The sequence below is a fragment of the Chrysochloris asiatica genome, unplaced genomic scaffold, assembly GCF_000296735.1.
Source record: "Chrysochloris asiatica unplaced genomic scaffold, ChrAsi1.0 scaffold00050, whole genome shotgun sequence".
NCBI lineage: Eukaryota > Metazoa > Chordata > Mammalia > Afrosoricida > Chrysochloridae > Chrysochloris > Chrysochloris asiatica.
This window is the reverse complement of record NW_006408568.1, coordinates 5,493,673-5,509,780: the sequence shown is the minus strand read 5'-3', so window position 1 is coordinate 5,509,780 and position 16,108 is coordinate 5,493,673. Positions and strand designations below refer to the sequence as shown.

General features: G+C 43.3%; 1 protein-coding gene across 2 annotated transcripts in view; it reads left to right on the top strand.

The window, feature by feature from the left end:
• The window catches only part of PRMT8 (protein arginine methyltransferase 8), a 122,274-nt gene that overhangs the window by 40,345 nt on the left and 65,821 nt on the right, over nt 1–16,108 (top strand). The window contains exons 1-2 of one of the 2 annotated variants that reach the window (XM_006862683.1): nt 5,887–5,906; nt 12,399–12,498. In XM_006862683.1, the coding sequence (XP_006862745.1) occupies nt 5,887–5,906; nt 12,399–12,498 (120 nt within the window). Of the gene's footprint in view, nt 1–5,886; nt 5,907–12,312; nt 12,499–16,108 lie in introns of those variants that run through there. The other variant, XM_006862682.1, reaches the window with a different exon arrangement.

Here is a 16,108-nt window from a genome sequence, read left to right as displayed (position 1 = left end):
ACTACGCTACCAGAGCTCCATATCTATATATGTTGTTGTTGTATATATACACTGACTGCCTTCCCACTGACCATTGCCCTATACTGGGGGACCTCTGGTCACTTCACCTGGGAGCTCCAGCCCTGCCTCCTGTGCCTTGGGATCTTGGTTTTGACAACTATTTCTACCTCATTGACTCCAACTTTGTCCTGGTAGGAGGTCTCCATGTACCGATGGGACCCTGCCCTGCTCTTGCTACATCTCTTCCCAAAGGTCTTGGCTTGTTGTTGTTGTTGTTACGTGCCATCGAGTCAGTTCCAACCCATAGCGACCCTGTATAGGGTTTCCGAGGGTGTAAATTTTTATGGGAGTAGAAAGCCTCATCTTTCCCCCGCGGAGCAGCTGGTAGTTTCGAACCGCTGACCTTAAGGTTCGCAGCCTGATTCGTAAAGGCCTTGGCTTAGGCTGCTGCTATTTGCTAAGGTCCACCCAGTTGTCTGCTTTCTTGGTCTGCTGAGAATCACCTTACAGTTAGGTTTTGTGTATTTAGCTTCTACTCTTTGTTGTTGTTTTTTTAATTGATTTTATCATCTCTTTTCTTTTTTATTGTTGTTGAGACTCTACACATCAGAACATACACCAACAGAACAGTTTCTACATGTAAAGTTCGTTGACACGGATTCCATTCTTTGACTTGTACAACCATTCTACGTCTCCTCTGCTAAATTGTTCCTCTGATATGAACATAAATCTACTGCCTCCTGAGTTTCTCACCTAATTTTCTGAATTGCTGTTGTCTTAAAAGAGCACCAGGTTCAAGGCAGACATTCTTTACTAGTTAAGCTAAACTATTGTTTAGTTATAAGGAGACTTCAGGAGATATTTTTGGCTTAAGGTTGAAAGATTGTCTTCTACTCTTAATGTCAACTGTTGATCAAGACCCTTCAGATACTGTAGTCTGCCTCCAGGCCTGGTAGAAGCATCAGCACAGTTTGTCTCTCCAAGAAATAATCTGCCATCTTCGTAGCCTACTCCATTCCATTGAAGTGAACAGGTCTGATGCTGTTAAGTGTTGTCAAGTAGGTTCGGACTCATAGCAACCCTATGTAGGATATCTGAGGAGCAGCTGGTGTGTTTGAACCACCAACTTTTAGACCAGTAGTGCAGTGCTAATCCTATTGCACCACACCAGACCACTAAATGCTAAGAATAGATAAAAGATATGGACGGAGAAGAAGACAGGTTCCTGTAGGAGGCAGTGTATGAACTAGTCTAGGATGGATGGGTAGGAGTTCCATGGGTGGGGTGAGGACTCAGGAATTGAGTTTTTGCCCCTTGTCAGTGAGTGTAGATGATGACTGTGGGTGTATGTGTGAACGTTGATTGGGGGCCACTGTGTGCCAGGCACTGTGCTAAGTACTTTACAAACATCATCTCATGAAATCCTCAAGATAATGGAATAAGATACCAACATTTTACTAATGAGGACTCTGAAGCTAGTCACTTTCTAACATCTAGAGCTAACAAGTAACATAGCCCAGACACAAACCAATATCTGTTTAACTACAAAGCCTGTGCTCTTAATACTAGTGCTATGGTTAGTTCTTTCAGGTCAACCAAGCGTAAGTAGCTACTGCTAAGGGCCAGATCTTACACTTGGAAATGGAGGACAAAACTGTTCCAGATAGGTAACCCAGTGATGGAAAGAAAGGGGGCAAACCTGCAACAGCCCAGTAAAGGAAAGCTCAATATAGGAAAACTCCTCACTGGAGTTAAGAACAGGTTGGCATTTCTCCAAGGTGACTGAGTTTAAAAGAGAGCACAATGTAGGCTCTGGTTTGCAGATGGAGAAATTGAGACCCACATAAGGAAAAAAATTGTCTAGGGTCACACAGGCAAGTTAGACGTGGAACTAAAACTGGAATCTCCAAGAATGGGGTGACGGGTGGAGAGAGGGAGGAGAAAGAATTTAAGAGTAAAGGACAGGACTTGACAGAGATATATATTGGGGACAGAGAAGACAGTTGAAGACACAGAGAAGCCAGTACTGCTGCACCAAATAGCTAAAGCCAACCCAAGCCTATTGGGTTCCACGTGGCTCTTCCTGGCACCAGTCCAAGTTGTAAAAAATGATTTTCCTGAGAATAAGAGGCTTCACTAAAGAAGCCAAGTCCTGCTCTGCTTTCTAAATGTCAAGAGAGCTTTTTCTCATCTGAGGAGTTAGTCCTTAGCAGCAGCCTGTCCACCCTGGAGGTTCCATGGTGGTGGTGGTAGTAGTGGTGTGGATCATCCAGTTGGTTCCAACTGACAGAGACTCTGTATAGGGTTTCCAACGCTGTAAATCTCTACAGGAGAAGAAAATTTCATCTTTCTCCTGCTGAGCAACTGGTAGATTCAAACTGCTAGCCTTGCTGTTAGCAACTCAACTCTTAACCACTCTGCTCCCAGGACTCCTTTGGAGATTCCATAGAGGGAGACAAAGAGGCCTGTAGGGAGTAGGGCAGGATCAAGGGAGGCAGAGAATAGGTTGAGAGGGGAAGGGGTGAGGATGAGGACTCCCAGCCCAAGTCTCACACCAGCTACCTTTCCCATTCCCTCCTTCTCACCTACTCCCACCCCTATGTTACCCTCACATACTCTTTGAACTCTTTCTTCAGAGCATGTTTACTCATAAAACTGTGCTTAAACAGTGGTGTATGTGACTAGCAACCACAAAGTGAAGTCTTTCAGAACCATCTGTCTACCTTTAGTTAGATACCAGAGCCTTATGCAAAAGGAGGACATTCTATTGCAGGGACACCAGGCAGAAGCAAGGCAAGAAAGGACTTAGTGGGGATTTGGGACCTCTCTTTTCCTCTAAGATCTCATCACAGCACTGCCTTTGGCCAAAGAAGACCCTGGTTCCAACCCTACATCCGCTCTCCTCCACCAGACGTTTCCTATCATCTGGCCTGAAAGATGGGTCCCAGCAGAGCAATCTTGAAGCTCGGCTCTCCATTCAGCTTGTGTTGGCAACCTAGCCCACTGTTTCTTACCCTCTGGTCAGAAACCCTAGGAGTCTGGAGAGTGGGGAGAAGACGCTGCTGGTCCTGCAAAAGATCACTATCTACTTGTACTGGCCCTTCAGGACTGGCCCTTCAGGACTGCTCTTGTTGATTCCCAAACAGTCATTGGCAGGACCCTCACTAGAGCTGGCTTCTTAAAGGCACAGGCATGCTAGATCCCCTTTTCCTAGCCTAAGAGTAAGGACAAGGACAGGCACTGATTCATGTCACTGAGTTGCTGTCACCTACTTAAAGAGCTTCTGACTCTAGCATCTGAACAAGTCCATTGAGAACCATCTTCATATATTTCTTTTATTAACTTAGAGTCTAACCCCATCCATGCCTGAGCTTCCTGGACTCCCTTTCTCTCAGCACCCCACCCTCAACAACTCTTCATGTTGCACTGAACAGGGGGTACAACCAGAGGGGCCTGCCAGAATCGTTAGTTGAGTCAGGACTTGTAGAAGGATCTAGGGAAGTAGTTCTTAAGGCATGGTTCCCTGAACTTGTTAAAAATGGAAACTTTTGAGGTCTATTCAAAGTCACTGACTCAGAAACTCTTTGGTGGGACCCAGCAATCTTTATTTTAACAAGCCTTCCAAGCATTTGGATGCATCATAGGATTTGAAAGCCACTGGTCTATGGTTGTATTTTCCACAGAGTATAATGGTTAGTACTTGACCATTAACCAAAAGGTGGGCAGTTTGAACCCACCAGTGGCCCTTTGGGAGCAAAGATGTGACATTCTGTTCCCACAAAGACTGCAGCCTAAGAGACCCTATTGGGGCAGTTCTACTCTGCTATATAGGGTTACTGTGAGCCAGAATAGTTTTGAACGGTGCACAGCAACATCCCACAGAGTAAGCACTAGTAGAAAAACAAGCTCCATGAGCAGGTAGGCATAGGCAAACAAATTTAAAATACTTCTTTGTTGCAAGACTTTTAAGCTTTTAATTTGCTAAAATGAACAGTGAATTCCCAAGAGGATGCTATGGTGTCTAGTGCAATTAAACTCATGACTGTAGCATGCCTTTTCCTTGAGAGAGCCTGAAAATTAATGTCCTGAGGAAAACCATCTGGGAATCTGATTTAGAGCAGTGTTGATGTATTACAACCTCTGCCAGTTACCCTGGGATGGTTTCAAAAATGCAGGATCCCAAGACCAACAGAACCAGAATCCAGCAGTTGGTGTGTTGAATAGACTCCCCACTTGATGCTTGTGAGCCCCTGGTTCTGTTGGGGCTGAGGACAGTTACCCACCTTCACCATTCCTCTCTGACCCCCAAGGCTCCTGACAAAGCCATCAGGTATCAGTCTGGCTCTGCCTCAGTGGTCCTAGGAGTCTCAGATAATGTCAGAGCTGGACCCAGGATGGATTGAAGAAAAGTAGCCCACGATGACAGAAAGCATCTCGGTTCTACTCAACCCTAAAGAGCAGCAAAGTCCTGATACATGCTAGGACATGGGAAAAGCTTGAAAACATCATGCGGAATAGAATAAGTCAGACACAAAATGACAAATATTGTATGACCCCATTTATATGAAATATCTAGAATTGGCATATGTGCAGAGACTAAGTTTCTTAGTTGTACCAAGAAGGTGCTTAGTGCTTAGGGAACATTAAGTTTTTGTTAACGATGATGGATGCATTTGAAAGTAGATAATAATGATGGTTGTACAACATGATGAATGTATTATATATTACTGAATGACTTTTTTTATATATATATCATAGATATATGTATACATGTGTATATACATATCTATATATGTATTGTTGTTGTTAAGTGCCATCGAGTCAGTTCCGACCCATAGCAATTCTGAATAGGGTTTCCGAGGAGCTGCTGGTGAGTTTGAACTGCCAACCTTGAAGTTCAAATGGCTTTGCAGTCTGGCGCATTAACCCACAGCACCACACCAGGACTCATTTATATGTATACGTATATGTATTTGTTGTTGTTGTTAGGTGCCATTGAGTCGAAACCGACTCATAGCGACCCTATGCACAGCAGAACAAAACAATGACTGATCCTGGGCCAACCTCATTACTGTTGCCACACTTGAGTCCATCGATGCTGCCACCTGGCCAATCCATCTCCTTGGGGCTCTTCCTCTTTTTCTCTGACCCTCCATCTTACCAAGTATGATATCCTTCTCTAGCAACTGTTCCCTCCTGACAATATGTCCAAAGTATGAGAGACAAAGTTTGGCCATCTTGGCCTCTAAGGAGACCTCTGGCTGCACTTCTTCCAAAACAGATCTATTGGTTCTTTTGGCACCCCATGGCACTTTCAGTATTCTCCTCCAACACCATAATTCAAAGGTGTATGTGTATATATGTTTGTATATATGTGTGTATGCACATGCACATATATATACATGAATATGAGAGAGAGGAACCTCTGGTAGTGTAGTGGTTATGAGTCAGGGACAGTTGGGGCTGTGATGGCTGCAACTGTGGGGAGACCAAGGAACTGAGTTGGGAGTTCATCTGCTTCCCACCCTCAGTGTCATTCCCAAACCTTTTGCTGACTTCTCAGCCAGTGTATTCAGGTAGCTTAATTTTTGGAGGCCACCTTCACCCAGATCCTCTGGGTTCCCAGTGTGGCTGGTGAAGAAGTAGAGTCTTCTAACTTTGATTATGAGACTATCACTATCTCCCAAGACCTGTCCCACTCTTCGGAGTCTTCTCAGGGCCATGAATACAGACAGATGAGTAGAGGACAGGTTTCCGAAATCATTCTCAAGACCTTCATCAACAATAGCTTCCAGACACACATCTTTGTGTACAACTTCTTCCTGGAGAGATGGGGATCTTCAGGTGTTAGCCAGCCTCTATGGAGAGGGCTTTGCTTTGGAACCCATGCTTGGACTTAGTGCAATGTTAGTTACTTCTGCACAGAGGAAGGGCAGGCACAGAACTAGAGGAGTGAGAACACGCCTTCTCCACTTCATTGTTTGTATCCTTGTCCCCAAGCCTCTCTCCAAAGTCTGACCCTCAGAGCAGGATGCTTCCTGCTTCTCTCCCTGGCTCACTCCTCACTCTCCTTTGCATTCCTTCCTCTGGGTTCTATCTGCATAAACCTTTTCAGTCTCCCCTCTGTGCAAATGGTTTCCAACTCTAGAGCACCAGCCTCAGTTGTTCTTCAGTGGTATGGGCTTACATTCCCCTTTCTTTCCCAGTATCATTACTTTAAACTATTTACAAAAGTTGTTGTTGCTAAGTGCTGTTGAGTTGGTTCCAACTGTTAGTGACTGGTGGGTTTGAACTATTGACCTTGTGCTTAATAATCCAGTGCTCATTCAACAGCACCACACCAGGGCTCCTTTACAATAGTTGTTGTTGTTGTTAAGTGTTGTCGAGTCAGTTCTGACTCATAGCGACCCTGTGTAGGGTTTCCTAGGAGTGGTTGGTGAATTTGAACTGCCGACCTTGTGGTTTAAACCTACCTTGTGGTCCAGTGCTTTATCCCATACTGCCATTAGCATGTACAAAAGTAGTACATGTTAATGACATACATTTTAAAAAATCTAGACAATACACAGGCTGAATGGGTATGGGAGGGAGAGTGGTAGTATACCACAATTACATAAAGGGTTGACAGAGGATCTTTGTACGTGGGCATTTACATTTGTTGCAAACAAACTATGAATGTGATGGAGGCAAAATGATGAAAACTTCTTAGTCATTACCAAATAACTTGAGGCAATGAGTTTCTGGGCCTGGGGGCTCAGGACCATAGTCTTAGGGGACACTATGGTCAATTGGCATAACATAAACATAGTCTACCAAAACAATGTTTGCATTCTACTTTGGTGAGTAGCAAATGAGTTCTGGAAAACTCAAGCAACCATCTAAGACACAACTATTGGTCTCTCAAAGTGCGGAAGAAAGAAGAGTGATGAAAACTGAAGAATCAATTAGTGCAAAGGACCAATGGAACACGTGAGCATCAATCTCCACGGCCCTGAGACCAGAAGAACGAGCTGATGCCTAGATACCACTGCCAAATACTCAGAAAGGGATCACATTAGAAAGTCCAGGATAGAGTGGAAGAAAATGTAGAACAAAACACAAAATTATACAAATGATGGGGCTTACTGGTAAGCAAGTTATTGGAGGAACTCAAGACTGTGATCCTCGGCCACCCTTCAGGTCTGGAAAGAAACTTACCCACATGGCCAATTATCAGGTAAATAGAGGGGACAACAACACTAGTAAGGTATGCTCACCTTGAAATGATCAACTATTCAACATCAAAAGGGCAACATTTGCCTAATGACAAAGTTGAGAAGGGTTCAGAAGGAGGTTAGAATGGAAATAAGAGCCACAGGGAGGAAGTGGAATAACTATTCTGTGGAGGGAATTGTAATCATTGAGATGAAATAAAATGTATGCTTTATTGAAAGTAAAATTGATGATCTTCTCTGTAAACCTTCACTCAATTCACAATAAAAAGATTAAAAAAATCTAGACAAGCAAATCAATAAATGAATCATTGTTCGTATTCTAACACTCTGTGACTATCACTGCCAATTCCAGTGCCTTCCTTTGAGGCTCTCCCCTTCACATATACAGGCCTGAACATAATTTAATTTTTTTAAATGTGATTACACTGTCTATTCTTCTCTTGATTGTCCTTTTCAACTAATAATTTATCACGATCATACTTCTATGCTATAAACACTCTCATATAACATTTGTCATGACTGCATAGCGTTTTCTTCTATGCGTGTACTATAGTTTATTTAATCAATTTCATTTTGTGGAGTACCTAGGTTGACTTTGATTTTTTTGTCATTATGAACAACAGTGTCATGCAGGTTTACATATTATTGATTATTCATGATTCTTTCCTTAGGATTAAAAAAACAATGGAATTCCAGGATTAAAGGATATTAACACCTTCAATGCATTTTACCAAAGTGCCTTCTAAAAGTCTCTACCTATTAACATTCTCACTAGAAATCTGTGAAAAGTTCCTGGGTGGTGAAAATGGTTAAGTGGTTGGCTATTATACAAAAATCTAGAGGTTCTAATTTGTCCAGAAGTGCCCAGGAAGAAAGCCCTGGTCATCTACTTTCAAAAAAATCTGCCATTGAAAGCCCTATGGAGCACAGTTCTGCTCTGAAACACATGGGGTCACCATGACTTGAAATTGACTTGATGGCAACCTGTGTAGTTTTTGAGAAGTGTATGATATTACTTACTTTTCTCCATTCCTTACTAATGCACAGTTTTAGTAGTTTTTTTTGAGGGGTGGTGTGGGAAGAGGGATGCTTTATTGGATATTTACAGATAGTAACTTTTAGTTTCAATCTGAATTTACCTGATTTCTGATGAGGTTAAACATTCTTGCTGAATGTTAACATGCCATTTGTGTCTATTCTTGTATGAATCAACTCTAAGTTCCTTTGGCCAATATTCAACTGGGGTGTTCATGTTTTATCTTCTTGGTACATAAGATCTCTTTCTATATTATGGCTATTATCCCGTGTCTGCCTTATATGTTGGAAATATATTTCTATTTGTCCTTTGCCTTTCATGGTTATTTACTTTCATTGCTGATTGCAACTGTCCTCTTGCCAGACATTTTTTTCTTATGTGATTCAATGGCATTTCAAACTCAACATATTCACATTGAAATTCATTATTTCCCCCACACCACCCTACTCTTCCTGCTGACTTGATTTATTCCTGCTAATGCCACCACCATTTTCCTAGCCCCCCAAGCTCGAGATGTTGAAGTCATCTTTGATTCCAACTTCTCTCTTTTCTCCTACGTTCAGTTAGCTCGCCAACTCTTATAGCTACGATTTCATCCATTTCTCTGACAGGCAGCCCCTCAAATGCAACTATATCAGGTTCTCATTATTTCTTGAAAATAGTCTCATAAATTCATAACGTGTCTCCTAAATCGAAGTCTCTCCATCCTTCCTCCCCTTTACCCCTTCCTGTCCACTCTTACCACATTAATCTAGATAAAGTAGAGCTTCAACATAAAACTCCCTGGTTAAAAGCTGGCAAGAGCTCTTTATTGTCTTTTGTATTTAATTATAATGCCTTAGCCTGCCTATGATTTCCATTCAACCATATCTCCCACCATCTCAGCCAAGTTATTCCTTAACAAGCCCATTGTTTCCCTGCTCCTCTAAGTTTCTTCAAGCTGTCACCTCCTCCTGGAATACCTTCTTACTGTCTCTACCTACTGAAGTCCATTCCAAAAAATTTTCCCACTCACACTCTCAGCTACCCAGGGCTTTCAAACTCTTGACGCATCTCCTGTTCTTGAACTTCTCTTGCAGAGCAAGTTTTACTCCATAATATAATAGACTGCTTAACAGTCTTGGTGGTTATGTGCCGGGGAGTCGGTTCCGACTTATAGCAACCCTGTACAGGGTTTCCAAGGCTGTATATCTTTACGGGAGCAGAATGCCTCATCTAACAGTCTTAGTCTTCTAGAAAGCAGAATCCTTTAGGGCAGGCTTCCCTTATCTTTGTTTCTGCCACAGAACCTTAACTGTGCCTTGCAATGGTAGCTGTGCAGTAGGTATGTGTGGAATTAAGAACAACACTTCAGGCAACTAAACGCCCAGGGCTCAGGATTACTCCCGCTTCCCACCCTAATCCCAACCTCCTGTGATGGGGGCACAGGGATGATCCAATAAATCAAAACCAGTTGCCATTGAATCAATTCTGACTTAGGGTGATGCCATGTATGTCAGAGTAGACTTGTAGTCCACATGGTTTTCGGTGGCCTTTCTTCTGAGATGCCTCTGAGTGGACTCAAATCTCCAACGTTTTGGTTAGCAGTTGAGTCCATTAACTGCACTACAAGTCCTTTCTGCAGAAGGTTTAGCTAGCTAGGGGACTGGACCACATTTACCTTTTTATTCCCATGACCTGTGGGTATTGAAGCCAGTGGCTTCAATTCAAAAAATGCATTCATCTCGTCATGTGCTTTGTCTCATGAATGCAGTGCTGAGCACATAGTAGATACTCTGTAAGTTGGTTGCTGGGGAAAGACTCTCAGGGAGAATGGCAGCTAAGGGGTGTTGGTGGCCCCTGTGACCTTGACCGTGCATGATGCCTTGACTGGCTTAATATATTTAAATAGAGTCCACATTGGGGTCAGCTTCATCCACCAGAGCATGCTTTAGCTTTAGAGGTGACTCTGCAGCCTGCACAGAGTGTGCAATTGACATAATCTATTTTTAGCCTCCCAGAGACCGTGACCAACATCCAAAGCCGAGGGTGGGCACACCTGCTGCATCCTAATGAAGCAGCCCCGCTTGCCTCTGCCAGTCAGCCAGAGATCTCTCCGACCTGAAATCTATTGTTGCTAAACTGGGAAATCTGCTTATTTCCCAGAGGCAGTAGCCTAAATAAACCAAGAAAATGGGACCATCACAGACTCCTCCCACCAGCCCTGGCCCCATGATGAGTCCACGGAGTGGGAGGCAGGTTATGTGCTCACAGGATGATGGAGGAGACGAAATCACTTGGTTTTCTTGCTCTGAGTCTGTCCTAGGAGGCTCCTGTATCCTTGCTGCAAAGGAGAACATCAAGTATGAGCTAACCCAGCTTACAGATGAGAAAATTGAGGCTTAGAACAGGGGCATAATTTATATAGTCTGAATAGTAATAATAATACTAACAAAAATAAAGCACTGCATATGTGTCATGCAGTACACTCTTTACACACACTAAGTTATCCAAGCTTCACAACAACTCTGTTAGGTATGTTCTGTTACGATCTGTATTTCACAGAAGGCAAATGAGATGCAAAGATTTCCCAATCTTTGTTGTTATACAGCCAATGGGTTTTAAGTGGCCCCTGGATTTGCATTCTTCATCATTTTGTCATCTGCCTCTCAGAATATATTTTGTTTTCCTAGAGCTAGTGTGGCGCTGTCCGATCAGCACTGGACTTTGAACCACAAGGTCAACAGTTTAAACCCACCAGCTGCTCCTTGGAAACCCTATACAGGATAACTATGTGTAGGAATCAACTCCACAGCACAAAACAACAGCAACAAGGAGAGGCTTTAGGAAGCTGGTTCCCAGCCCCAGAGGACCCACTATTGAATAGTTGCTTCTCTGTTGATATTTTAAATTCAGCCTATTTTGAGGCCTTTTCTGTGCCTTGTATGTCTGGATTTCCTACACCCAGGGAGCAGAGGCTCTGGCCCTGACAGAACTGTGTTTCTAAAGCCAAATTTGAGCTTCTGGGTGCCAGTTTCAGTTGCTTCATGATTTATGGCAAGTGGCTTAACCTCTTTCAGTATCCATCTCTTCTTCCTTTCTCCCTTTAGCTTGTGAAGGAGGCGGGCCAATTGGTGATGGACAGTTGCAGCGAGATGTAGAGCTGGACTGGATTTCAGGACTAGGGAGCCCATAAAGAGTAGTAATTGACTTTGCCTAGGCAGAAGGTGGGCCAACAGACTGGGCATTCACAGTGAAATATGAATCAGAAATTGGGGGAAGGGAGGGGGCAAAAGAACAGGTGTGGCACATCAGAACCAAAGAGATCTGCATTTTTGAGGGGGGGGGTGAGGAGCTGCTGGGCAGGAAGGAGTCTGTAGACTTCATCTTCCTAAATTTGGAGGTAGTGTGACGTGGAGTTGGTTCCGACTCATAGCGACCCTGTACAGGGTTTCCGAGGCTGTAAATCTTTATGGGAGCAGAAAGTCTCATCTTTCTCCCACGGAACAGCTGGTAGTTTCGAACTGTTGACCTTGAGGTTCACAGCCCAATTTATAAAGCCCTTCCTATGCACCAGACCCTTTCCCAAGCATTTTATAAATAAATTTAACTTGTCTAATTCTTCGGACACCTCTAGGAGGTGGGGAGCATTTTAGAAATGGGAAAGCTGAGGCATCAAAACGTTAATAACTTTGCCCAAGGTCATAATAAGTGGTAAGTTGGGCTCTGGAATCTACACTCTTTTCTACCAGATGTTATGCAATGCTATGCTATGCTTAACTGTGTATCTTCCCCTTTATAGAGTGATTACCATTTGCCTCTAAAGGAAGGTATTGTTATTCCCTTTTGGTAGCTCTAGAAACTGAGACTTAGTTCAAGTCACAGTACACACCTAGTAGGAGATTCTCTATAAATCATAGCCATCAGTCAGACTTTCTAGACTTGAAAGGGCATCAGGAATCACTACTGTGGTTGATTGGAGCTGGTCTCAGGGATGTGGGTGGAAAGGGAAGCAACATCTTGGAGGGCTTCCAACAACCTTGATGCCTCTGTTAACCTCAGGCCACCTTCTCTTCCTCTTAGGTGAACAGTCCCCCATCCCAGCCCCCTCAGCCTGTGGTCCCACCCAAGCCTGTGCAATGTGTCCATCATGTGTCCACCCAGCCCAGCTGCCCAGGACGGGGCAAGTTGTCCAAGCTGCTGAACCCAGAAGAGATGACCTCGAGAGATTATTATTTTGACTCCTATGCTCACTTTGGGATCCATGAGGTAAAACTTCTTGAGCCTATAGCTGAATGGGGGCAAACTTGGTCTTGCTTTTATGTCATTGTTTTCTGAATCAGCATAATGCACTCAAATCTTTATTAATGTAAAGTGAATTGTCCCTGTGATCCTGAGGCCTCTGATCCTCTCTCCAGCCCATGGACTCCTCTTGGAGGCAGTCAGGGCCAAGCCTGGAACAGGTAAGTAGGTACAGGTGTTGTTTGTACATTTCAAATCAAAATGCAAGGGGTGTTTAAGGTTTACTTGTTTTGCATTCCAGCATGTGTCTCATCCTGACCATAGACCCAGATAATCCAGTGTAGACTTAATACTTGTCCAGGAGCTCAAATACTTTATAACATAATCCTGAGGCTGAAAGAACTTTCCGGAGGTCATGATGTCCACTGGATTTCTTTAGGACGAACCCTTGGGTGCATCTTAGACCCGTGAGCACCTTCGGGGGGAAACAATGCAGCAAGCCTGCTTGACAACTTGATCTAGAATCTTGATTGATTCTCAGGAAATGTTTATTTCTAAATGCTTGTCTTAGACCACAGCAGGGAGAATTTATGCTGCAACAGAACAGAAATTCCTAATAAAAGCTTGCTGGCTATCTGGTGGCACAAAGGTACTCTCTGCCCCTTTCTGATCTCCACCAATCTTTCAAGCCACCCCAAAGATACAACAGCTACTGAGTGCTTCTTGTTGTTGGTAAGTGCCGTCGAGTTGATTCCGACTCCTAGTGGCCCTGAGGAGCAGCTGGTGGGTTTGAACTGCTGACTTTGTGCTTCACAGTCCAGTGCTGATCCTACAGTGTAGCAGCTGGAGTCCTATTCTAAACACATTATAGGTATCATTTCACATAGTCCTCATAAGAACCCTATGAAGAAAATGGTTCTAGTAGAGATTATGCCTCACCAAATAAATACTAGATCATATTCCTCAATATTGTATATTTGATAGAAAATTCAAACTTGTATGAACACATAAACAGACATAGAATAAACAAATGGAAGAAAGATGAGGCTTTATACTCTCGCAAAGATTTAAAGCCTTGGAAACACTATACAGTGTCGCTATGAATTTGTACTGACTCGATGGCACTTAACAACAACAACAACAAGAATAAAGGATTTGCAGATGCTAGATGCATTTCTTTCCTTGGTAACCTGTCCTACAAGAGTCCTTGACAATCCTTCTAATGAGAGGTGCTTCTGGATAGCTAACTTAAATCCTTTCTGCTGCAGCTATAATCCTTTTTTAGCTCCTGGCTTCTAGTGAAATGCATAGGTCATTTAATACAGGGGTAACTAGCTAGCCTTCCTTTACCCCTGAGTTTTCCCTCCACCCTGTTTTCTTTCTCTAAGAACATCTGGTATGAAAGGAGGTGGCAAGACAAATGGATGGACTTTTACTATTGCTCTTTGCAGAAAAAGGGCCTGCTCATCTGCTGTTATCAAGCACCAGGGATCTCTGTTCAGTGCCAGAATGCTCACAGCAATGCCTTTGCCTTCTCAGTCTGGACAAGACCCATATTTCACCATTCGGAGTGGAGCTGGCCGTTTGGCAGTCTTCTCCCCATCATTAACGAAATGCTCACACGGTCGGGCAGCTCTGCCAGCTTGCTGATTAATAGCGATCAGCGAGTGTTTAGGAAACATGGTGTGGAATGGATTGGGTTTGATTAGTCTGGAAATGCAAACAGGAAGTGTGAGGCTGGGGGAGGGACTGGTGGGGGTTAGAGAGCACAACAAGAAGGCATTTCTGTACACTTCTGTTTTTACCATCCCATGGCTTTCCTCAGAGATGATTCCATTCTCAGCCCCTCAAGGGCAGGGGCCTAAAGAGAGGAGGATCATGGCTTTCCATGGCAGAAGAACAGAATCTTGAGCAGGGATAGAAATGACAGAAGAGATGTGTATTTACTGAGACCATACCACTGAGAGGAGGGGCAGGCTCTGTGACCTCCCAGATCCCAGCTCTAAATTCTCAGCATCTCTGACAGTAGTGGTACTCAGGTGAGAGACGAGTCTCTGTCAATGTGGCTAGACTTCCCCCACCCCCAAGGTTCCCAAGGCTGGTCCCACTCCCAGCCAGTTCCTTTCTTTGGACAATCTTGCAGCAGGTTCTTTTGAAATCAAATCTTCATGGACTAATTTCCCAGCAATTAGTCAATGTGCTGTCATGTGTTTAATAGGCAGGGAAGCTGGGAGACAAAGTCATCCACAGCTGGGGGCAGGGAATTGTTTTCAACAAAGAGTGACATCTTCTTGTCTGAAATTTCTTTGGGTTAATTTCTCATAGATGATTAAATGAAGGGTAGAGGAAGGGAAAGAGAGATTTTTTCCGTCATTTGACAGGCCACTTGGTAAAGAGATGTCTGGAAACCTTGCTAAACCACAACTACTGTTCTCCTAGGATTTGTACCTTCAGGCTTAACTCCTGTAATCTGAGGCCTAAAGAAGAGAGAAGGGGACCACAGAAATGAAAACAAACAAACAAACAAACAAAACAGTAATAAAGGTGGAGCATTTGGAGGACTCACTTTTAGCAAAACAACAACAACAAAACCCTCCAGTGGTATGCGGCCAGTCCATCTACATGTAGGAAAGACACTAGAACTGTTTCTATCTGCAAAAATTGTAAACCAAAAGCAATACTGTGGCAATAGTTACAATTTTTGCAGATAGAGACAGTTCTTGTGCTTTTCCTACATGCAGATGGTTTGTAACTGTTGCTAGGGGAGTGCGTTGGCTCTATATGATAATGCTGGACTGCTAACCACAAGGTCTGTGGTTTGAACCCACCAGTCACTTTGAGGGAGAAAGATGAGACTTTCTGTTCCTACAAAGATGTTAAGCCTCAGAAACCTATACCGGGTCACTATGAATCAGAACCGACTCAATGACACTTAACAACATTAACAACAACTATTGTTAGAAGTAAGAGATGACAGAAACCTTTTCATTATTTTACTTCTGTACCCTGACTCCCTCAACTAGTTCCTTGCATGGAAGAAAAGGGTCATAGTTATCACAAAATGCAAGTGTTAACATATTTACAACATTTACTACGTTTATTCAATCACAATAAGGTCTTGCAGTTTTTCAGTCCAGCAGTGTTGTTGTGTTTCATCCCAGGAATGTTCTGCAGGGAGAAGCTTGAATACACCCTCAAAATATCAGAAATTAGAAGTGAAATCAATCAAACCAAGCCCCTATCTTAATCAACTTCCAGTAAGATCAAAGACATCAGTCTCTGGCAGCACAGGAAATAACAACTGGGCCGGACATCACATGTGAACTATTTTGGATCTGTAGTGCTAATACTTCAGGATCCTGACACAGAGATTAAAGGCACATCCCAAACCTGCTCAACTTCTGAATGATTAAACCTAACAAAGGAAAGGGCATTACCTCTTTATTTTTCTTAAATGTTTTATTGTGAATTATGTGATAGTTTACATGGGAGAACATTAGTTTTACATTCATTCTATCGTATATCATCTCATTGCCATGGTTACAATCCCCTCCATGCAATTCTTCCCCTGTGCCCCCCAGGTCTTCAGCACACAGTCACTCTCCCTCTCTGGATCTAAAGTCTCCAGCTGCTCCAT